Source organism: Thamnophis sirtalis, unplaced genomic scaffold, assembly GCF_051295495.1.
Source record: "Thamnophis sirtalis isolate CommonGarterSnake01/CBP01778 unplaced genomic scaffold, rThaSir2_p1.2 scaffold_2, whole genome shotgun sequence".
Taxonomy (NCBI): domain Eukaryota; kingdom Metazoa; phylum Chordata; class Lepidosauria; order Squamata; family Natricidae; genus Thamnophis; species Thamnophis sirtalis.
The window spans coordinates 314,514-337,217 of NW_028261382.1; the positions used below are offsets into that span (position 1 = coordinate 314,514).

The 22,704-nt window shown below is 51.0% G+C and overlaps 1 protein-coding gene across 1 annotated transcript; it reads left to right on the forward strand.

The window, feature by feature from the left end:
- Positions 1-535: 535 nt before the first annotated feature.
- MYZAP (myocardial zonula adherens protein) lies at positions 536-21,926 on the forward strand. The gene is made up of 17 exons (XM_087707130.1): positions 536-704; positions 1,651-1,752; positions 4,851-5,009; positions 5,936-6,028; positions 7,009-7,122; positions 7,888-8,040; positions 8,557-8,682; positions 9,461-9,589; positions 11,820-11,905; positions 12,176-12,281; positions 16,296-16,379; positions 16,927-17,027; positions 17,497-17,619; positions 18,933-19,127; positions 19,205-19,390; positions 19,463-19,610; positions 20,311-21,926. The coding sequence occupies exons 1-17, from the start codon at positions 636-638 to the stop codon at positions 20,449-20,451; spliced, it is 2,115 nt and encodes a 704-aa protein (XP_087563256.1). The 5' UTR covers positions 536-635; the 3' UTR covers positions 20,452-21,926.
- The last annotated feature ends 778 nt before the right edge of the window (positions 21,927-22,704 follow it).

The following is a 22,704-nucleotide window of genomic DNA, read 5'->3' on the forward strand; positions in this document are numbered from 1 at the left end:
TGAAATGACTTTGCCACTTTTCCCTCGGAGCCCAAAGTTTCCTTTTGAAACAGCCCCACGGCCCCTCCGGCCGCCTGCCCCGTGTCGTCGTCGTCGTCCCTAAGGAGCCGGGCCTTCTGACGCCGCCGGGGCCGACAGGGCCGAGCTGGGGCAAACGGCCCGCTGACTTTCCCAGCCGACCCCGAGGGGGGAAGAGCCGGGGCTGGGCCGGCCTGCAGGGAAGAGCCCGGGGCTCAGCCTGGGGCCGCCGTCGCTTCTCGACCCGGGGCCGAAGCCGGACCTCTGCGCGCCCCACTGAAGGGCCCCGGCTCCTCGGCCGGAGAAGCGGCGGAGACCGCCCGGCCACAGCGGCCCCGTGACGGGCTGCTGGCCGAGGGGAGACGCCCTGCACAGCCTTCCGAGGCGAGGCTGGGGCGCCCTTCCCGCAGCCGTCTAAGAGGCACCGGCCGCTCTCCCCGCAGCTGAGGAGGCAGCGAGGCTGGTCCGGGCGGGGCGGCGGTCCGGGGCGGGGCGAGCGCCCTTCCTCTGCTGCGCGGGGCGGTGGATCGGCTCACTTGGCCCGAGGAGGCGCCGCGCCAGCCGTGGCGGGGGCTGCGGGGAGCGGGCAGGCAGAGGCGGCGGCGGCGGCGGCCGAGATGCTGCGCTACAGCTCGGGGCTGACGGTGACCCACACCAAGCCGAGGCAGCCGCAGAGCAGGCGGAAGGTGAGCGGGCGGGCGGGCGGGATCCGTGGCCGGAGAAGCGGCGGGGACCCTGGCGGAGAAGCGGCGGGGAGGCTGCTCCAGACCGGTCAAACTTCGCGGCCAACAAAGAGACGCTCCCTCCGCTGCGGCTCCTGCCGGTCTGCCTTTCCCCGAGGGGCCCGGGAGGGGCCCTGGCAGCCGGGAGCCCTCGCGTCGGTCGAGTCTTCGGGCCCCGGTGAAGACGTGGGCTCCGGGTGGCGGGGAGGGGGCGGCCAAGGGGCAGAAAACCCCCGCAGCCTTCCGGCGCCTTGGGCGGCGTGGCCCGGCAGCGGCTCCCCAAAGAGGAGGCCTTTGGAGGCAGACCTGGAGGGGCGCGCCGGAGGTCTTTCAGCAGGCCAGGCGGGGGCTTTGGGAGGGTCTTCCAACGGGGGTCTTGGCCTGCTGCCCTTGCCCGAGGCTGGCAGGGAGGAGAGGGCCGTGTGGGGCAGGAGGCGCTCTTGGCATCCTCGGGGGAGGCGGGTCTCTTTGGAGGCTGCCAGGCGCTGGTTCCCACTTTTCCCCTCCCAAAGAGTCTCTGGCAAGTTGGGTTTTAGTGGAACTGAAGGCGGAATGTTGATCCAGGTTTCCCCCAAAACCAACAAGGTAAGTAAGTAAAATATGAGGCTGTTTTGTCTGTGAAGATTGCAAAGGGGCCTGGGGTCCCCAACGTCTTCTCTGCAAAATGGCTGCAGAAGCAGAGAGCTTCTCCTTTTATTTATAAAACTTCCTTATTCCATAAGAGCCTTTCCTAATCAATTGAAGCTGAACAAGCCGGGTTTTGGAGAAAATGCTTGGCAGAGACGACCCCCTGCCCTTTGACAATGTGTGGCCATTTCTGAGCTGAGCTGCCCTTCACCTCCGCTGCTTACCTGCCCCAAATCAAAGGGCGCAGAGGAAGATGGTAAGCAGATCCTTTGCTGTCCTCCAGGCAAACGTCTGTCGGCTGCGCTTAACTCTGCCTGCGGAAGAAAGCTGGCTGCCTTGGGGAGGAGGAGGAGGAGGGACAAATACGGCTGAAAAGACCCCAAAGGTGAGATGGTGAAGGGCAGCAATTCACAGGACCCCCCCCCCCCCCGAGTGGCCTGGGCCTCTTGAAACGAGCCACTTGAAAATAAGCCCAGAACATTTGTGGATGGGCGTTTCTCCCAGAGGGCAGATCCTGTGGCAGAAACACTCTCGGCTGTTCGTGGAAATTTCCTTCATCCTCTGGGGGGAAATGCATCCAAAGATGTTCAGGGCTTTCTTTTTTTTAATTAAGCCAGGTGGTTTTGAAGGAAAAGCTGTTGCTGGATCTTCGTTTTGAAAATGTTCATCATCTAGAATTCGACCTGATTAGGGGATGATTTCTGAGGCCCTTTTGAGAGGCCCTTCGGGGTCGTCACCAGAGGCAGATGGGTCGGCTGAGGGGGGGTGTGGAAGTTTGGACCTTGAATGAAAACCTCCTTTTGACTGGACATTATTTAGTTCTTCCCCTTGAGTGGCTTTCCTGACTTAATTGCTGTTTGTACGGTGGGGAGAAATTGCCCGTAATAATAGAGTTAAATTGGAGAAAGAGCGTGTGGGAAAGGGTCCGTAGGCTCCTGCAGAAGCCCGGGAGGAGCCCACTTGTGGCAAGGAGGAGCTTTCAAGGCACAGATTTCATGTGCCAGGCAAAAGTCAGAGAGTTCCCTTCTTCCCCACCTGGAACACGCAGCAGAATCATCCTGTGAAGTTTCTAACAGCTTTATTGTCACCACACCCATGGCTTTGTGAGGTCACGTGGACATCCCTGTGCTCTGTTGGTGCCAGTCGGCCTTTAGCAACACAGCAGTAATTTGCCCTCTGAGAGACAATGCTGGCTGGCCAGGGTGGGGCTCCTGAACTGGCTTCTGTGCTTCCTGGGTACTGAACAGATGTTACTGCCCTCTTGTTCCCTGGGTTGGAGGGGTGATGCCATAGAAATTGGGGGGGGGGCAGTCTGCAGATCCACCCAGAGGAGCCACCGTAAAGATGGCAGAGCTTGCTGGGCCAAGAAAGAACCTCTACCCCCCTCTTCCTGATGGAAATGTCTGGGGCATTGCACAGCCAACGGGGCCAAAGGTTACTGGAAATCTGGTTAGATCACTCTGGAGGCTGCTCTGTGGATCCTGAAGTGCTGATCTGCCTTCAGACAGAAAAAATGGGGGTGGCTGTGCTGTGGTGGGGAGGGAAAGCCAAGGGGGCGGACCAAAGGTGGAAGGAATGCTGGGGAAGGAGTGGCAAGGCCAGATCTCCTCCGGGCACCATCTCCCAGGCCTTCGGCTCCGCAGGGAGCTCGACTCCACCAGTGGCCGCAGGAAAGTTTTGCTTCTGCAGCCAAATACCTTCCTGTTGACCTGAGGAACAGCTGCCCTCTTGAGCTGCAGCAAACAACAGCACCTTGCCTGGGAAGACTCTTTATTTTTTAATAGGACTGGAAATAGTCGCCATACTTCCCTCCTCACTCTTAACACGTAGCATTTGGGGGAGGGAATCAGCCGAACTGAATTAACAGATTTGGATTTTATTAAAATCCTGCCGCACAGTTTATACTATTAACCTGACATTTACAGTCCTGTAGTGAGAAGGATTCAGAGATGGCTGCATGAATTCAAATCCTACATCAAAATTATGTTCCAAATTTGTTCTTCTGTTTTATTCATCCAGGCCTCGGTTGTGTTTGCCCTCAGAAGGCAGCCATAGAGAACCCCAAAACCCACATCCCCTTATCAGCCTCAATACTTTTTAAAAATCAGGAAGTCCGGAGTATTATCCCCCCCCCCCGTGGCCGTGGGGGTCGCTGGAAACCTCTGTAAATGGCTCTTTGCCTGGAGAAGAGGGATTAGAGAGGAATCCTACGGATACGCACCATCATGTTCAAGAAGGGCTCCTCCTAGGCGAGAATTTAATTAGATGTGTTTCTGTGTAAAGGTTTGTGTAAACATAGCTCATTGCTGAACTATCTTGAGGCGATCTTGAGTGGGAAGAATGTGATCCTTTGAACAGGGCCAGGACTTCTCGTTCTGTACCTCTTCTTCGGAAGAGCACCTACCTCTGGGCCTCCTCTTCTCTCCTCCAGCCACTTCACTCCTGAGTGCCAGAGAGGAGCTCTTAGCTATCAACATTATAGTCAAGTGTTGGATATGAGACCAAATAAAACTATCCAGGAAATGAAACTTTATTTTTGCATCTGGCTCTCCACCCAGTTCATCTGGAAACGCCTTCCCCCCACACACACACGCACGTTTTATCTAAACAAAACAACGTATGTCACACAATGAGTCTTAAGTGCCATTAGGCAAGCAGGTGACTGTGCCCACATATTGCAACAGAGGAGCTTTTGTTGAGTTGGTCTTTTAGGCAATGAATTAAAATTGGATGTCAAATGCTCTCTGGGCATGGAAGGCAACTCCTGCAGGAGCTTCCGGAAGGGCAGAGGAGCAGAATTGAAACAAGAACATTTTGACAAAGTAGGTGTAGATTTTCCTTTCTTGAGGAAGACAAATTAGTTTTAAAAGGTAGCAGTTAAATTACGCTCCAGAGCTGTTCTTGTTCCTTGGGTGGCTGGTCTGTGAGTTCAGAGCGTGGTGTGAGAGTACGACCAGCTTTGACCGATGATGGAAACGCGGAAGGTGTTCAGAGAGGAAGATGCAGCTGAAGGACCACCTAGGCCAGCCCCAGGGGGTCGCCAGCTGTTGCCCAGGGAGGCAGGCAGGGAGCAGCCCTTTCAGCCTGCTGCCCTCCAGCAATGCCTTAGAGCAGTGTTTTTCAACCTTGGCAACTTGAAGATGTCTGGACTTCAACTCCCAGAATTCTGGGAGTTGAAGTCCAGACATCTTCAAGTTGCCAAGGTTGAAAAACACTGCCTTAGAGACCTTCCCCCCCCCCCCCCCCCGTTGGCCCAGGATCCCTTCAGCCTCGGGGAGGGAGCTGATGTTGGTGCTGTGCCACCCACTGATGTCCGGAGCAGTTTTAGGAGCGAGCCCACGTTCTGCTCATATTCCTTGAGGTTTAAAAAGTTCCATCCTTTTATCTTGAGGAGCCTTATGAAATTGAAGGTGGGTTAGAAAAAGTCATAGATTACGTGTTACTTTTCCTTTACATTTATAACTTTTGAATATACTCCGACAGCAACTCTACCAAGCGCCTGGAGGATTGTCTGCTGGGGACTTAAAGCATGGTGTTGTGTATGGTGTAGTGCACCGCTCCGATGACAATCACAACAAAGAAATGGTGGTTTATGGATGGTCAGCTCACCAACTGAAAGAAGAAATGAGATACATACGAGATGTGAGTCACATTTGCATACAATGTTCTTGCAGGAAAGGAAGGATTTTGATCGGCTGCTGCTCCCTTCCCCATCCTTTCCTTCTCTCCTTCTCCATCCAGCACTCTGGTGCCTTTGCTTCCAGTGGCAGGATGAGGACAATTCACACTCATTACTCCCTGCATTCAGTTCTGGTTTCTGTCGGAACAAAATTGTAAAATGAAGTCAACTTGTTGTCTGGAATATAATTTGCATATCGTTAAATTTTGCAAAGTATCGCTATACATTTGGATGCCTGGGGCATGTTTCACTGACCAGATTCCCCCATAGACCTGGCAGGTGACCTGCGGGTCTGCAGGGGGGCCACCAGGTAGAGAGGAGTGCGGGGAGGGGCCTTAGGCCGCGTTAGGTTTTGCCCTGTCTGTAGGCCAATCTCAGGTGGCATCAGGGCTACATTCTGCCCCCTCTGCCCCTGAGGCTCTTCAGAGGCTTGGACGCAGGGCAGGCCCCTCTCTAATCAAACACCCTTCATCAACACGTGGAGGGGCCCCAGGCTCCCTTCCGATCTGCCTCCCCAGACTCAGGAGCAGAACGGGGGCCAGAAGCTCCAAGTGGGGCAAGGCAGATGGGGAGCATCTCTCGCTCAGGTGTAGGCTTCCCTCCCCTCTGAGGAGGCAGTGGGGCAAGAGCGGAGACGTCACCTGGCTCTGTGAATGGGGGTGGGGGGAGCCCTGGGATGGGGCTCCTGGTCTCAGCTGAGGAACCACATTTTAAGCTGTGAGAGGTCTGAGATTAAACCTGCCTCAGATAGGAGAAAGAAACAGCCAGGATTTTCTTAAATTCTTTGGTTTCCTGTTGCTTTTATAAACCTTTGACTATTTAGATTCTGAAAATTATTATTTACCTAGCATGGAGAAGAATTTTATGTATCGTAACCTTTCTGTTCCAGGTGAGATTGACATTGGAAAGAGTGAGAAACAAAATGTATGGAGAATACGATGAAATGAAGCGTAAAATCCAGGCGCTCTCGAGTGAGCTGACGGTACGTACAGCAGCTGGGCCTGAATGGCGGCTGAGCACCCAAGTTCCTCCTTTCCACTCTGAGAGGTGCTTTTGTGCCTCTGGACCGTCGTGTTGGGGGGTCTGACCCTCCAGCTCCAGTTCTTACCAAACTGATGTTTGTTGATGCTTCCCGAAGAGACTCCTCCCGCGCTGGCCTAGATCCACACGGGCCTTGGCCAATCAGGCGTTTTTCAAAGCAATCAACGGATTTGTCTTTATGGAAAATATGGATCGCCTTTCCTGCAGCATCCTTTACACTCCGATGGCTCTTGCGTTGGCAGGCCATTGTGGCATGTGCCCGTTCAGTGTGCAGAAGACCCCTCCTTTGGCAGCCTGGCACCGCCTGGCCTGGCTTGCAGATTTCCGCTTCTCTTACCTTCAAGCTGCTTTACTTTCCTTTGAAATGCCAAAGAGCCACCTCTGTTCCAGGTCTCCAATACGGAGCGCAAGAACTGGTGTAACCTCACATATTTCTCATGAATTTAAAATAGAATAGAGTTGGAAAGGACCTTGGGGGGCTTCTAGTCCAACCCCCTGCTTAGGCAGGAAACCTTATCTCTCTCCTCAAGGGTTAGGATTTATACTTGAATCTTTAAAGTGTCTCTTTAAAGGGATTCCCCCACCCACCCCCGGATATATGGAGCTGCTTCTTGTCCCTGCCAGATGTGGGTGGACTGCCACGGATGGTCAGCAGCAGCAGCTCCTTGGGCAGTTAGTGAGAGCCTATGGATTCAGCAGCTTGCCAGAGGAAGATGGTGTGTCTCTTTTTGCCAAAACAGGCTCCAGCCTCACTTCCCTGCCGGCAGTTTGTGCCCTGGCAAATGTACCAACCTTGCCTTTTCTTTTATGGGCTTCTAGTGGAAGTCCTTGGATGGAGATGGTTAGTTCCAACGCAAACCTGCCTGTTGCTCCTATGCAGTTCCTGCTTCCTGAAACTCAAGCCTGGCGTTTCTTCTACAGGTATCACATGCTGAGCAGGCATCCCTAGAGGGCCACATCCAGGTGCACGAGGCAGCCCTGGAGAGTTTCCGCGAAATGAGCAGTTCGCTAACCTCGGCATCCATTGAGCTGCAGGTAAGGAAACACCCCCCCCCCAAGCTCCTTCTACACTCTGTTGGGTCTCTGGAGGGCAGGGCCTGATCCACAGCCCCGTCCGTCCGTAGAGGGAAAAGTTTGAATCTGAAATTCGACAGGCTGAAAGTTGGCTTCCTTGCTCTGTAGAAATGGCTTGGCTTATAAAAGGATATTGCACTGAAAATTCCTAGGCTTTATTCACAGTACTAGTCCAAAGATAGGGTATTGATTTATTAATTTAATTAACTCACAGGTTTTATTTGCTAGCACTTGGGAATTTGCAAGGTCAGTGTGCTGTATTTAAACATGTGGCAGAATTGACCGTACAGCTGAGAGTGTGTGTTTTAACATGGTAGTATACAAACATAATAAACAGAAAATGTGCAAGGTGGATGTTTGTTTATTTATTCAGTTTGCATCCCACCCAGCTCCCAAGAAATGTTGGTGTATCTGCTTCTCTCCTTCCCTCCACTCACAGAATCCCATTTCAAGTCTTAAGGATGTCTCTGGGGTCATTCATCCCCCAGAGTCCCCTGGAGTTAGTCAGCAGGTTTAAATAAGTGGATGGATTTAAGCTAGAAGATGAGTTGCTGCCCTCCTCCAATATAACGTGCATTTGGTACATTTCCCTTCTTAAGAAAGCCAGAAGAGTTCGTTCTTTGCGGTTCTTGCCCAAAGGTGCATCTGGGGGGGGGAAAAGGATTCATCCTAACTTTTGTCAAGCAGTTGTGAAATAATTTTGTATTTTATTGCACACCTTTTCAGAAAACCTTAGTTGATGTTACTTTGGAGAACACAGTTATACGTGACCAGATACAGAACCTGAAACAAACTCATGAATTATCCATGGAAAAACTGAAGGAAAAGCAGAAGCAACTGGAAACGGCCAAGGTGGAAAATGAACTGCTCCGTCTGAAGGTGAGCAGAAGGAATTCCTGCCCTGGACAACAGCTCCTGGGAGGGCCGTCCAAAACCACGGACTGGCTGGAAGCCTTCTGGCTCAGAAGCAAAGAGGGTTGATCGGGCGAGGCCCACCTTCCTGCTCCCAGGGCCCTTTAGGCCATCTGGGATTTCAGGCTTCTTCATTCAGCTCTCAACTTGCAACTACCAGGTTTTGCTTGAAGGCATCTGCCCCATTTCCTTCTCCCCCCCCCCCCCACTCCACTCCACTCCATGCAGGCAAGAGGAACAGAAGCCACATCACAACCCAAAGGCCGTGCGCTCCTTCTGCCACTTGAAGTCCACCCACTGTGTAAACGGGGAGCAGGAGCCTTGCAAAGGCGGGGTGCTTATGAGGCCCCCCCCCTTTTACTCCCATCCATTTGGCTGCCAAAGACAAAGCTGGTTTTCTATGGGCGGCCTCTATTTCTGCCTTGCATTTGTTTCATTAAGTGGAATCCCCTCCCCCACTTTTCTTTCTGTTCTTTTAAATAGGTGGAAAGCTCCCAGGAAGCAAATGCGGAAGTCATGAGAGAGATGACCAGGAAACTCTACAGTCAGTATGAGGAAAAGCTTCAAGAAGAAGAACGGAAGCATTCCCTTGAGAAGGAAACACTCCTTGTACGTGGGATGCTCTGGCATTCCCTTCGGAAGGGCTGCCACCACCCTTAGTGCAAATCAGGGTGGAGAGTCGGATTCTGGGGTTGTTTGCAGTCTGTGGACAGCAGTTTTCAACGTCCCAAAGATTAATAGTAGAAATTCAGTTTGCTAAAGTACCAGCTTGAATGGGGCTCTTGTTGGAGTGTGTAAAGGACACCTGTGCTTTTGTACAATTTTCAGTTGTACAGAAGAGTGATGTACACCTTTTACTTAGTGCAGAATCTCCTCTCTTAAAATACGACTTTCCAAAAGTTTTAGAAACGATAAAGATAATGGGTGAGGAATAAGAATCCCTAAGCAAACCCAGGAATGTGCGAATGTGGTGGCTTTGTGCATATTATCTGGAAGTCGGTCTCATTAAACTCGGCTATGAGTTAAACTGACTTTAGCCGAGAAGAAAGCTCAGGTTTCCCAGCTATGAGAAAACACATACTTAAAATAAGCAGATGAACCGGGCGGTAAGAGGGACGTGTCTTTTCTGCAATTCTGTATGAATTCACTTCCTTTCCCTGGAGATTTTAACAACTGTAAAATCGTTGGGAATAAATTACGGTTTGGGGTCTTGCCAGGAGGAATGCGGGTATGGTTTTTGTGGAAGATCAGGAATGGGTTGTTTCTTGTTGCTGCAGGCAATTCTTAGGATTTGGGGAAAGGGGGGAACCACCTGGAGTTAGAAGCCAGGCGGCCTTGGAATTGCCAGTCGGGGGGAATGTGATCTCGTGTGTTTTTCTCTTGGAAGTTGGAAACGAATCGTTTACTTATGGCCATTGAGGATGCCAATAAGAAGATGAGGCTTACAGAGACAAGTTTGCAGGAAAAAGATCAACGAATTGGAGAGCTGGATCGACTCATTCAGCGCATGGAAAATGTAAGGACATCACTTAAGTCTTTTTCTAAATATAGAGGTACAGGTGGTGTTGGGGGTATTTATTCCATGCTCTTCGCACTTTGCAAAATAAAGATTAAAATCCCCTGAACTTTTTCAGTCCACAATATTTCACATCTGTAGCAGGAAGGCCAGAAACAGCCCTTTTCATCCTTTTCCTCCGTATTCTAGAGAGGCCATTGTGTCTATTCCTTGATCAAATGGCTTCGGAGGTGGATCCCTTTTGCAGCTGGAAGGCAGAGAGGGGGAAATAACCCTCCCCCCAAGACTGCTCTTCCTTCATTTCCATGGGGTATTCTTGGAAGGGAGGGGACCAGCCTCCAAGTAGCTCTCGAGTCCACCAACTGGGGCAGGAATGGACAATGTAGGTGGGTGAAAGATTGTACCACTTCAACAATGCTGCAGAGCAGGATAAGTTTTCAGAAACCAGAACGATGTGTCAGCAGACCTGTTACTCTTAGGAACTCACAATTTACCTAGGAAAACAAGTCCTGCTGGCCAGGTAATCCAGGCCACCGGAAGGGCAGGGCTGCGGAACTGGTTGTAGTAGATTCTCTCTCCTCTCTTCTTCCTCTTCCTTGCTTGAGGCCTTCGGACCCCTCAGAGGCCTTTTCAGCGCTGCTTCTCTCCTTTATTTGACAGATGGGGTCTGTAGGAGAGATTGGCAGGAGCAGGATTGTCCTGCTGAGATTCTGTTCTATAGGAGTCGTTTCTTTATTTTTTTTAATATAAATTTTTATTTTTATTACATAGACCAGTGTTTTTCAACCACTGTGCCGCGGCACACTAGTGTGCCGTGACATAGTGTAAGGTGTGCCGTGGGAAAAACACTTTATATATAGTCAATATAGGCACAGAGTTAAAATTTTTTAACATTTTCTAATGTGGTGTGCCTCGTGATTTTTTTCATGAAAAAAAGTGTGCCTTTGCACAAAAAAGGTTGAAAAACACTGACATAGACAACACATACACACAACAGTAAAAAAAAAAAGCATCATCACATCCAGCCTGTCGTTTGGTTACAGGTGTTTTAACATCCGTATTCTCGAATAACATTTACCATCACAGATTTTTCATCTAGTATAACTAAATTCCTCACTTTCATCGTACAGTATATGTTCAGTTACAATTAGTATTATTATTTTTTCCAATAAATCATAATTCCCTTACATTCTTGATTGTCTATTTGATAACAGTATACCTTTATATAATCCCCATGTGATAGAAAAAAATTTTTTTGCCAACCATTTATATTTGTATACCACTATTTTCAATTATGCATAATTCCACCAATCAACTATCAGGTATGCTTATGTTCATTATTATCCTTGGTACATCATACATTCAAACAGAAATCTTATTCCTTCATTTTTCAACAAAATATTCTAAATAGTCACTACGTATATATACCAATTTTCAATTATTCCCTTATTAAAATTATTTATCAACAACAAGATATCATTGTAATATGATAGAGGATTGGTGATATAACGTTATACATTATATCACCAATCCTCTATCAAGTATACATAAAATCATTATTATCCTTATCCTTTTTAAAACAAAAAAGAATTCTAAAGTATTCAATTCATAGATATATCAGTTTTTCATTGTATCGTTGTTAATTTATTTCACAGCATGATTGTGTTATCATTTAACTCCTTCAATTAAGGACTGAAGGAGTCATTTCTTTATTTGAGGACCAATGTGCAGCTCCAGGGAAGTAGGGATGATGGGGAGTCCATCAACCCATGGTTTGAACGGCTGTTAGAGGGCAGTCCGTGCAATTTGCCTGAATAGATTCTTGCTCTAGAACAGGGGTGTCAAACTTGCGACCGACGGGCCGGATGCCTCACGCACTGGCCACACCCAGCCCCACTTTAGTGAAGGGGAAAAAAGCCACGAATTTAAACCTGTAAAGCTGTAGAAGATTCACGGGGGATTGTAAGGCAATGGGGGAAATTCCCCCTTTTGTTTGGAATCTATAAATTGACAACAGGTGTATGAAAGTTACAACATTCACAGACTGCAATGATATCTTTGACAGAGAGATGTGAAATGTGGCTCTCTGCCAGTCTCCGGGCAGGTAACTGAACGTTGCTTTGAAAAGTCAACGGCATCACTTACTTGGCTGGCATTAAGGCTGCCGAGGGAGGCCGAGTCATTGATGAAAGCCAAATGCATTCATTTTCCTCCGTATTTATCCCCTCAGGAACGCCATCAGTTGCAAAAGCAATTAATGGAGCATGAAATGCAACGACAAGGAGCGGGTCTCTACCACCAGTCCAGCCAACCAAGGTAAGACCACCTCTTGGGGACTTGGACTTCTGGTTCTCTGGTTCTGCTCAGTTAGAAGAGGGATATATCTGGACGTCCTGCTCCCATCCTGGAAGGTCTGTTTGAGCAGGCCTGGGAAGGAGACAGTGACCAAGAGTCCAAGCTGGACTCTATTCTGGAAAACGAGAAGCAGGAAGTGCAGGATCACTGAGAAAGCTTAGCAGAGAAAAGGGAAACTTGAAAGCCCTTCATGAACCGGTTGATTCTTTATGGGCCTATTTCCTTCGTCAGGTCTCTCAGACTTGAGGAAATTACTGACAGCCTCCGAGAACGAATCCAGCACCTGGACGACATGGTCCTGTGTCAGCAGAAAAAAGTCAAGCACATGGTTGAGGAGGTGAGTCACACACTGTGCGGAAAACCTGCCAATGCGTCCATAGAAAAGGTCACACGATGATTACAGCTCCTAAGGAAAAACTCCAGGAGCAGATTAGCATCCAAGTGAAACAGCTTCTCCTGCGCTGTGGTGAACTTCTCACACCTCAGGTAGGTTTCCAGAAGGAATTCTAGAAGGGCCGTCTTGAATGCGCACATCCAGATCAGGGTTTAGTAGAGCTGCTGGGTTCGTGGCTTTCTCCAAAAATTCAGGAAAGGTCTGCGGTGGGAGAGGCGTCTCTGAAACACAGCAGTTTGAGCATTTGGGGGCCTGCCAGAGACTAGCTGCCAGGTCCAGCATTTGATAGGGTTCCCAGCAGCATGTAAGCAAAATTCTTCTCTTGGTATTTCTTACGTTTTGTTTCCTCAAGTGCCCAGAAGTTCCAGCCTATTTCATCAGAATAGACGGGAGTAGAAGTTGATGTATTTTGTGAACCTTTGTGATATGAAATTGGCACTTAGTAAGACTGACAGAAGAAGAACCAAGGTGGTGGTGACTGATTACAGGGAGTGACACTCAGCTCCTTGTTCGGGTACTTTTCCCCCCTCAGCCTGGTTTAGAGAAGGGAGGACACGATGTCCCTGGAAGGAAGGTGTGGAAAGAAGCTCCTTGTTTGAGAGATTGTTTGCAGAGTCCACTTTTAGAGCGACCTTCCCCTAACCAACTGCATCGCACTGTCTCTAGGTTATGGCCCATGAGCTCTTCTCCACCTTTAGTCTCAGATTCATTGGACGATGATGATAGATGGGGGTCACCCAGCACAAAATGGGGCAGGATCCATTACGCAGCATGGAGAAAAGGGACTCGGGTGCCAAGAAACCAAACCGGATTGTGATACTGTAGCTCACCTGGAAAAGTCCAGTGCGGTAGGACGGCCGTTCCGACGGGCAGTCCGCACAGAATCTGAGCTCCACAAGAGGAAACCCTCGGCCATAAACACCGTGAGAGTCCTGCAGAAGGCTTTACCTTGACAAGGGTTCTTGAACGCCCAGTGAGAAGGCGGAACCCGGGAAAATCCTGTCTCAGCATTCCCCTTTCACATGGAGCCGAAAAAGGGGTGACCTTCATCTGCTATTTTGGAGGCCAAAAGACAAAGCCTGACTGGGAATGAGAACACACAGAGGTATATTGGCCAGAGACGACACGTCAAGCACTTGTGATATTTTTTGTGTCGTTCCCGTTGTGAAACCTGAAGCAAGGCTTAAGCCAAAGCTGTGTACAGAAGGGAAAGCTGTAATGGCGGCTTGAAATGTTTCATCACCTAAAAGCAACTCTTTGCAATGACAGTCACATTTTCAGAAAGTGTGAGGGTCAAGCTGTGTCCCTCGTCCCCCCCCCAGTGGAAGGAGCGTTGGTGCTCTGAGATTCTCAGGCGGAATTGGATTACGTAGTAGAGCACCTGTGCAGACCGAAATGCAGAAGTAAAACAATTCCTTTTGTGCTGGTGATGTTTGCATAAATAGGGACTTGTATTAATAAACATTTAGCGGTCTAAACTGATCCCTGGTTCTCCTTCTCCACTCCACATTCGCCTTACGCAGCATTCTGCTTTTGGGTGTCCTCTGGAGGACACCTTCCGTTAATTTTAAACTTGTAGTAACAAAAGCTGAAAGAGGCTTCTCTCTGCATGCAATTCTGGAGAGTTGCTACCAATGGTGTAGTAATAATATCGAGCCAGAAGGTCCAGCTGATACTGGCAGGCTCTGCAATGAAAGCCAAAATGGCTCTTCCCAATTCCTGCATGGCCTCCAAAGTTGATGAGGAGGCTCGGTGGAGGGGCAAAGCCCAGAGAGAACCTGCTAGGAAACGGGGCTTCCTGGCTGTTGTGCAAGAGGAGGATATCCAAGGGAAACGCCTGACTCGATGGAATGAATCCCAAGGAAATGAAAATTGCCATGAAAACAGATGGCAGAATGTCACCAAAAGGGTCCATGAGGACAGAGAAAGCTGCTTCGGTGGCCGATGTGCTGGGAACAACAGCCAATTTGTCCTCCCTCTTTCCCCACTCCCCCCCCAACATGCCCCTTGGCCCCCTTGTTGCACTGGTGGTGGAAGAAACCCAGGGGACACAGAAGAATCATCGAAAGGCTCAGCCAGGGCACTTTTGGACTTATGCTGCAATATAGTTACTACGTAGAGGAATTCTGTTTATAAGAAGGTGTGCAATTGTTTTCAAAGAAAAGCCTGCCGATTCTGGACTTTGCTGTTTCACTCTAAATTGGTGGTGGTTGGGCCCCAAAGCCTCCCCCAGACCCTAAAAGGCTGAAGCCAGACCTCAGATTGGGAGGGCTGGAAGACCCTCCAGGGGGAGCTTTTCAGGCCGGCTTCCAGAGATTCAGTCTTCAAAGACAGAAGGTTCGCGTCAGCTGTTCTGCTGCTCTTTTGGCAACTCTGTATTTCAGTGAACTACTTTTATTTTAAAAAGTGTTATTGAAGTTCTAATAAATTGTTTCCACTTGAAATTATGTTGCTTTGAAAGCTTTCTTTGCCGAAAGGGGGAGGGGCTAATAGGTTTATTAAAAACAACAACAAAGAGCAACTTTGCTGACTACAGAACAAACCAGGAAAGGGTAGTTATTATTCCACGCTGCTATGACTCTAATTGAGATAAAATAATTGCCAGCTGGTCATTATTTTTAAGGGTTTGGTGTATTTCACTGTAGCCTCAGGAGCTGCTGTCCTGTTGGGTGTTTGTCTGAATCCCGACTGTACAAGCATTTCCTTTCAATTCTGGGGGAGCCAGAATTGTTGCTGCCCTCCCTGGCTGGCCCTGCTGATGCTCCCCCCCCCCCTGTTGCACACTCATGCACACACCCAGCTCTTCCCTTGTTTTCCACCAGAACACCCTGCTCCCAACTCCCCTCTGGGCTGCTTCCTGTCCCACCTGCTTCCCGGCGCGGATAGTGGGGAGGATGTGTCACCTATGGCTGGGGAGGCCTCTACCCAGCTGTTCTGTGGCAACAGCTCCAGTGAAATGCATCCTTTGGCTCATTTAGCCTGCATTTCCTTAGGAGGCCAATGTGTCTGTCCAATTACTGATAAGGAGACTGCTGGGATTTTCAGCTTTTCCAAATGGCTGTCTGGGTGCCCAATAAATCTCTGCTCTTGTATATTGGTTACGAGATATGAGCCCTAATGTATTGTCACTGACATTTGCACTTTCTTCTAAAGAACTTGGGAGGGCAGAGGACAGGAAGCAGTTTCTGCAAAAGCTGAAGCGTGACGTGTCCAAAACTCTTAAGTGAGCTACGCAGGGCCAGGAGATGCTCCCCAACTTCGCTGGTGGAATCTGGCAATGTGGGAGGCCTTATAAATTAAATGGATTTCCTTCTCCCCCCCCCCCCCTGTGGAAGTCAAGATGTGTGCCGGTGTGTGTGTGTGTGTGTTGGTGACCTGCTCCACAGGCCCCCTTAGTTCAGCAGGGCAGGGGGGGGGGACGTCCTGGAACTCCTGTCCCGTGGAGATCAAATCCTCCTCTTCTGAAGCTGCTGGATGGCCATGAAGGGCTCAAAGGAAGCACCCTCCAAGGGCCCACAGCAGGGGCAACAATCTGCTTGGGCCCCTCCCTAGACAGGAGGGGCTCTCAAGCATCAGCAGCCGCCTCCACTCAATGCTGGTTCTGCCTTCTGGCTGTAGGATTTGATCTCATGATTTTAGTTTTATGTTTTGATCCTATTGGCCACTTTCGTTGGAAAGGCGGGGAAAAAGACTCAAAAAAGAAAAGGAAATCTTTGGAGTCATTCTCGGAATCCTAAAGCAAATTCTGTTTCCTGGTGCTAAATACTTACCTGTGCCCCAATTGTAATTTTGAAAATTACCCACCTGTATTCTGCAGAAAAACGTTTTGAGGCCTGTGGTTTCACCGTCTGAGGATCACGGCCTGTGGAGAGGCTTTGCTCGTCCCCCCCGCCAGTGGGTCCTCTGGAGGAGCTGCAGCATTGTCTGGAGTTACTGGTTTTTGTTCTTTTTCCGTAGACAGAGCTGCAAAAGAGGAAGCTGAAGCAAAAGGAGATCTTTGCATTACAACTTTTAGAGAAAATCTCTTTCCTCGAGGGAGAGGTAAGTCTTTGATTAACTGTCAGAACGTGTTCGATCCTCAGCTCTTCCTGCACTGTCCCTGTTGCAGCTGCTTTGAACTCTTCTGGTTTTAATCCCAGCGGCTGGCTTTGGTTTTCCCGAGTCGCATTAGATTGCCCTCCGCCTTGGGCCCACCTTCCTCCTGCCTGTGGAATTCAGGTTTTCAAGGCCCTCAGCAGATGATAGCTGACTTTCCTTCCACCACGATGAACCACCACCCATCCTCGGCTTCTCTGTGCCAGGCCGAGTTCCAGTTCTTGTTGATTGTGAAACTCCCTTGGGCCCCTCACTGCCCCCCCCCCTTCCAACCTAGCTTCCCTCACAGGGTTGTTGTGGGGATGAAATGGGGGGCCTCTTTCGTGGCTGGCATCTCCTCCCGGCACCTTGGAGGAAAACCTGGGAAATGAAGCCTTGCAAAAATGAAAAGTGTGACGCCCTTGGGGGAGACTCCCTTCCCCCCCCCCGCTCCTGGGTATGGAGGGCTGAAGGCAGGGAAGGTGGAGACAGGGCTACCTTGTGTGTCTTTCAGAACAAGGAACTGCAGGACCGTTTGGATTACCTGAGGGAGACCCAGTCCAGGCCTGAGGTGGACACCAGAGAGATCGGGGTTGAATGCGACCTCCCTGCCAGGTAGCGGCCTGACTCCTTTGCAGAGGGTCTCCTGGAGGGAGCTGGGGGTGGTCTTCCCCAGAGGACATAGCAGGGGCTGGAGGGGCTTCCCTGGCACCCTTTGTGGGTGAGGCTGGGGTCCCTGGCAAGCAGACAAGAGCCCCCCCGCCCATTTTGTCATGGGGCCTCCTGCCATCAGGTTCAGCCCTGCCCTTCCAGCCTGCCCACTTTGCCATCGGGCAGCTTCCACTCAGAGGGGGCTGCAGGTGGAAACCTCCTGAGCTGCCTGGCTTGATGGGCTGTTTCTGAGCTGCCTCTCTTTCGTTTTCCGAGTAAACCAAAGTGAATTTACAAAGGCTTTAAGCCGGAGAGAAGAGTTGAAAGGCACCTCATCCTGACGGGCAGCTGCCTCCCTCCTTCTGGGCTCAGTCCGTCCACATGCCTAATATTTGGGCAGGGAATCACAGTGAGGTTGCTTCTGTCCCAACAGCCCCCCAAATGGAAGCCAGCTACCTCTCGAAGTGCTCAAGCCAGCCAGAACCTATCGTCCATTCATGCGGGTCCTGGAATATTCTTCCAAGCATCACCACCTGGGCCCGGCAGCCCCCTGCGAGTGAGGCCATGCCCAGCCGGCTAGCTCAATGGGTGGAGGTCAGCAGCAGGGCGGGCCGCCACTGAGGCCCTCCAGCACCGGGGCCATCCTGGGGACTGCAAGGCCAGCAAAGGAGACGAACAGGATGAAAGCAACGCTGTGCGAGAGGCTTCCGGCCGGGAATTCTGGGAAAGGAAATGGCTCCGTGGTCCAAACCTCATCCAGGATGGCAGATCTTCGTGCTTCTCTTAGAGAAACAGTCATCGCGACAACTTTGCTTCCGGCAGCAACTGCGGCCTGAGAGAGACTGCCGTGTGCCACGGACATGCGCTTATGGCTCTGCCATGCTGGTGATGCTCCTGGACGCTAATGGCGGAAGACTGTAAAACCACCCGGCAAGGACGGCCTTCCTCCCTCTGTGCCTGGGGGGTGTGAAGGTTTGGCCCCCCCCTCTTTCTGAGCTCAGGGCACATCGGTCATCATCTCGTTATTGGCAGGGGATCCTTCCACACCTGCCTCTCCACTGAACCCAGGTCTGACGTGCCAGTCCATGCCAGTCCTGACATTTCTGCTTGTAAAGTTTGTTTAAATGGCTGCATTGTTTTATAAACCAAGATTTCCTAGCATTTATCCCTTAAGGTCTTTTAAAGGCATGTCCCATGCACAGACCCCTGAATAAAGTTGTTGTTCTTTATGCTGTTCCACTATTTTTAGTAAGATCGCATTGCTTTTCATATGCAATAAATGCCACATACCAACAATTGTCTAATTGGCCGTAACCTGCTACCAGTGACATAGAAATCTGAGTTAAGAACGAGCTTTCAGGCTCCCCAAAACAAGAAATGTGGAGTTGCTCCTGAACGGCCCCCTTCAGTCTTCCTCTGGTCTGCTACACCGGGGATCCGGCCGAACCGAAGCCGCCCCTGCAGGCAGCCCCTTCCGAGAGAGACGCCCAGGCGAGAGCTCTCCCCACCCCCAGGAACCCCGAAATAATCGCTTCCTTCGTTCGGGCATCTGCTCCGCATCGCCTCCCAGGGGCGGCTGCAGGCTGCGCATCCGAATCCGGACAACTCCGCGGGCGGCGCCACATCCAGCCGCGGAGCTCGGCCAGGCTGGGGATCAGCCGCTGCCCGCGGACGCGCGTGGGGACCTGGGCGAGGCCACTGCCAGGTGGCACAAGGGGGCTCCGGCGGGCGGGGGTGAAAGCCCGGCTGGGCCGACAGGGGGCGTCCGGCCCGGGACAGCTGGCAATCGGCCCAAGCGGAGGCAGCTCTGCGCATGCTCAAAACTAGCCCGCTGCTCCCTCCTCTAGGGGCGCCGTAATTCTCTGATCTTTTGGCCCGGCCGGCCGCCGTAACCGGCTTCCGGCAAGATGGCGGCGCCCAGCAGGTGGCAGAAGAGCGCTGCCGCTGCCGTCGACGGTCCCTCGTCGCCAGCATGGCGAAGCCCGAGCCTGACCCGCTGAGCGGGCGGAGCCTGCCGGAGCTGCGGGAGATGCTCCTGCGGCAGGAAAGGCTGCTGGGCGACCGGTGAGGGGCGGAGGAGGGACGGGCGGGGAGGGGCGGCCCGCTGCGCGCAGACTCAGCTTCTGCCTGGTACCTTGCAGGGCGGTGGTTTCCCGGTTGCCCGACGGCGGCGAGCGCGTGCGCGAATGCGCGGCCAGGCTGCGGGCGGCGGTGGCGGAGCGCGAGCGGCGGCGGAGGAGCGACGGCGCCCCGGATGCGGCTCCCCTGGCGGCGGCGCTGGCCGGCCTCTCTCTGGGGGCGGAGGGGGCCCTGCGCGGGGCCGGCGCGTAAGTATGGCGGGGTCGGGCGGGTCCCGCGGGGTCCTTCTCGGCCCCTCGCTAAGCAGCGTTCTCCCGCAGGCGGCGCGGCGGAGCCCCCCGGGGGGAGAAGCGGCGCTCGGAGGACGCGTCGGCCGCCTGGCTGCCCCCGCTGCGACACGCGCCCGTGCGGCTGCTGCCCCTGGCCGAGTCGGTGGCCATCCAGGCCCGGCAGGAGGAGGCCCGGCAGGTGCGGACGGGGAGCGGGGCCGGGTCTGAGACGAAGGGTCTGCGAGCGCGGCTGGGAAGTGAGGCTCCACCTCGGCCCGTCTCCCCCCACCCCGCAGTGGTGGAGAGATCGGGAGAAGTGGGGGAAGGCGGGGGTGGGGGATCTGGTGACCATAGGGTGGGGGGGGAAATGCCGATTTGGTTAGTTAAATATAGTAGCTAATATCAAATCTGTTGCAAGCATTACTGCCTCTTTCCCCCCCCAGAAATTCTTCCTTTTGGAATATTTAAACTTCTTCCTCTGAACACCTTCGCTTTAACATGACTCTATAAAGCCTTCGATGAAACCTCTGGCTTTATTTACCCTGTGATGTATCTGTTTTACGATGTGTGCTTGAACAAAAGTGCAAAAGTCACAGTTCTGAAGTTGGGGAGTTACTCACCACTTCTCCATCCAAAGGAGCTTCCTTTGACTTTGTGGCCTTCTAGCTCTCTCTCATTCTGATGTGCTTTTGACATCCAGATGTTTTCCAAGACTCCTCACTATCTGGCAAAAGTCTCATTGTTTAGTATGAATAATCCTTTCTTTTTCCTCCCTTGCATTTTGCAATGTTTTCCTGAAAAAAGTTCTGACCTGTCTGCTTTCTTTGCAGTAACCTAATTTAGCTTTTTGTCTGACACAGATTCAAATGTCTGATGCAAAGTTTTCTCTCTTGTTGTAGGAGATGCAAGCTAAGGTCGCTGCCCAAAAGCTATCGGAAAGGTTTGGGATTAAGACCGTCCACTATGAGCCGGAAGGGCAGATGATGACCGGCTACAGAGAAGTCAGGGATGAAGAGGAAGACAGCTCAGCTGAGGGTTGATTCCAAAGAGAACCGGCCGGCAGGCAAGAAACAGGCCGCACTGAAGACGTTCTCCATGCTCAGAGCCCGTCGGGAGTGTGCTTTGCCTGGGGGCAGCATCACTGTTGCCTAAAGCTGCGCAATGTTGGGCAGCCTGGCTGTGGTTTGTGCTTGGCACAGCTCTCGAGCCTGACAGTCACTCATCACGAGCGTTAGGAGAGGAGAGCAATGCCTGAGCAAACAGCTTCCCAGGTGCTGGATTGAAGATCAGCTATGCAGAAGCAGCAGAAATTTTGTAGCTGCCTTGGAGCCTTCTCTGGTGAGGGTTGCTCCAAAACAAACACAGTGTAAGGCTGCAATACTTTTTATTACAGTTGTTTCTACACTTTTTAAATTTTACATTAAAATTTGGGGCCTTTGTGCACTGTATGGCTCTTCTCGTTATCTCCAGGAGGAGGAAAAAAGATTGTCTCGCATGAGGGTGTTTGTCTCTACTTCTGGGTGCAGGGAACACTATGTCCCATCTGCCCTCCCCAAATGGCCCTGAAGGAAGAGTTGGGGCCTCTAGGTGGCCTCCGTGATGGGTGCTGAAATCCCACAAGCCTGATGGGCAGGCTGGGTTAAGAGGTCCTGTGGGAGAGTTGGCCGTGAAAGGGGCCGCAGCTGTCCAGGCGTTCATTCCGGAGGGGTTTCTGCTGCTTCCCTAACATTGGGGGAAGCTGCTCTTGGCTAACAGGGAGGCCCCCAACTGGGTGGGCATTTTGTGGAGCTGAGTTTCAGATTTAACTTTTGCCCTGCTAGCATTTCAGTGAGTGACGGGGGCACTTAAAGAGGTCTTGTTTGATCATGAGTGGAGCCCGGGTGACCCTAATAAAATCTTAAGTGCAACATAGTTCAGCCCACACGAATGTCTTCCAGACAAGAGTGCAGCCTTAGCGGGGTTTCATTGGGGGGGGGGGTCTTCTGTCCCTGCCCTTTGTTATCAACCTGAAGAGTAGGAGAGTTACAGTCCTTTTCTAGAATTTTGCTTCTTTCTTGCAACAATCTTGCCTCGCTCATTTACTCCCCCTTTCTGGTTACTTTTCCTTCCTTCCCACTGACTGGTTTGAAGTACTGGTGCTCCGGACAGGGCAGGGGACGGGGGGCTTTTCCACTCAGTCTTCTTGGGGTTTTCCAATACGTCCACCCTTCTCTTCGCAAGTGAACAGGTGCAACCTACCACAACAATGGCTGTTTTCTCCCACACACAAACACACATACAAACAGACACAGACGCCCGGAATTCCCCAGTCCACACATTTTAACATTGCCAGGTTTATAAAACACTGCTCCAGAGGCCGCCTTTAGCTCTTCGTCAATTTCTCCGGGGGAGATTGGCCTGTCCATCTCTTAACAGTCCTGAGTTACCACCAATCTTTGTTTTATTGCGGATTGTTGATGAATGCATCTTTGGATTATTTTGTTTTGCTTTTTTATATAAAGGAAGAATAATTTCACCTAAACTCATGCTGGAGTTTATTAATTCCTGATTAAATTGTGAAAAATCTTTTGGACCCCTTGTTCTTTTTCCCCCCATTCGAATTCCTCCAGATTGTCACCACATCAATTTTTGCAAGGGTTAGTGACAGGAGGTAAAAAATCTTGGCTGTCCTCGGACTGAAAGCACAATTATATATGCCATGTCTTCAGGCTGCTCTTTTCCAAACCTAGCAGATTTTTCCCCTGGTGGCAAAGGGCAGGAATTTTAGCGAAAGAAAACATCAAAGTTGCAAAAGAAATGAGAATATTAGTCAACGATTTGCAGGGTTATTCCCTGATAACCTTCTGCTAACTGACTTCAGAGCTATGTGGGAGCAACTTAAATAAACATCTGGATACCAAGTTTAGTCATCCCTAGTGACAAAACCCAGACAGATCTTTTGGGCTTGCAATAATAAATATCTCTGGGAAGCCTCCATGAATCAACTTTAAATCCCTGTTTTCAATTATTCTCATTTTAGAAAGACATCAGAATTAATTATCCGTGGATAAAACCTCCTCTGAAGTTTATTGAACTTGGCTTTTTTTCATTATGTTCAATTACCATTTTTATTCAGAAGATCCTTAATTTAGTTTTGCTTCCAAAATTGTAAGCTGTTTGCTCTCAAATTTTTACCAGGACTTTGGTGATACCATGCTCTCTCCCATTCTAATCCGCAAAACCCCCCCACACGGTTTCCTGGCATAAGGGAGGGGCAGCTGTGCAACTCTTTCTGGCATCATACAACTCAAAAG

What these genes read in the sequence shown, in the direction of transcription:
- MYZAP (XM_087707130.1), top strand. Translation starts at nt 636, where the DNA reads ATGCTGCGCTACAGCTCGGGGCTGACGGTGACCCACACCAAGCCGAGG. An exon ending in CGGCATCCATTGAGCTGCAG is followed by an intron (nt 7,123 to 7,887) that starts GTAAGGAAACAC and finishes ACACCTTTTCAG; the next exon opens with AAAACCTTAGTTGATGTTAC. An exon ending in TCAAGCACATGGTTGAGGAG is followed by an intron (nt 12,282 to 16,295) that starts GTGAGTCACACA and finishes CTTTTTCCGTAG; the next exon opens with ACAGAGCTGCAAAAGAGGAA.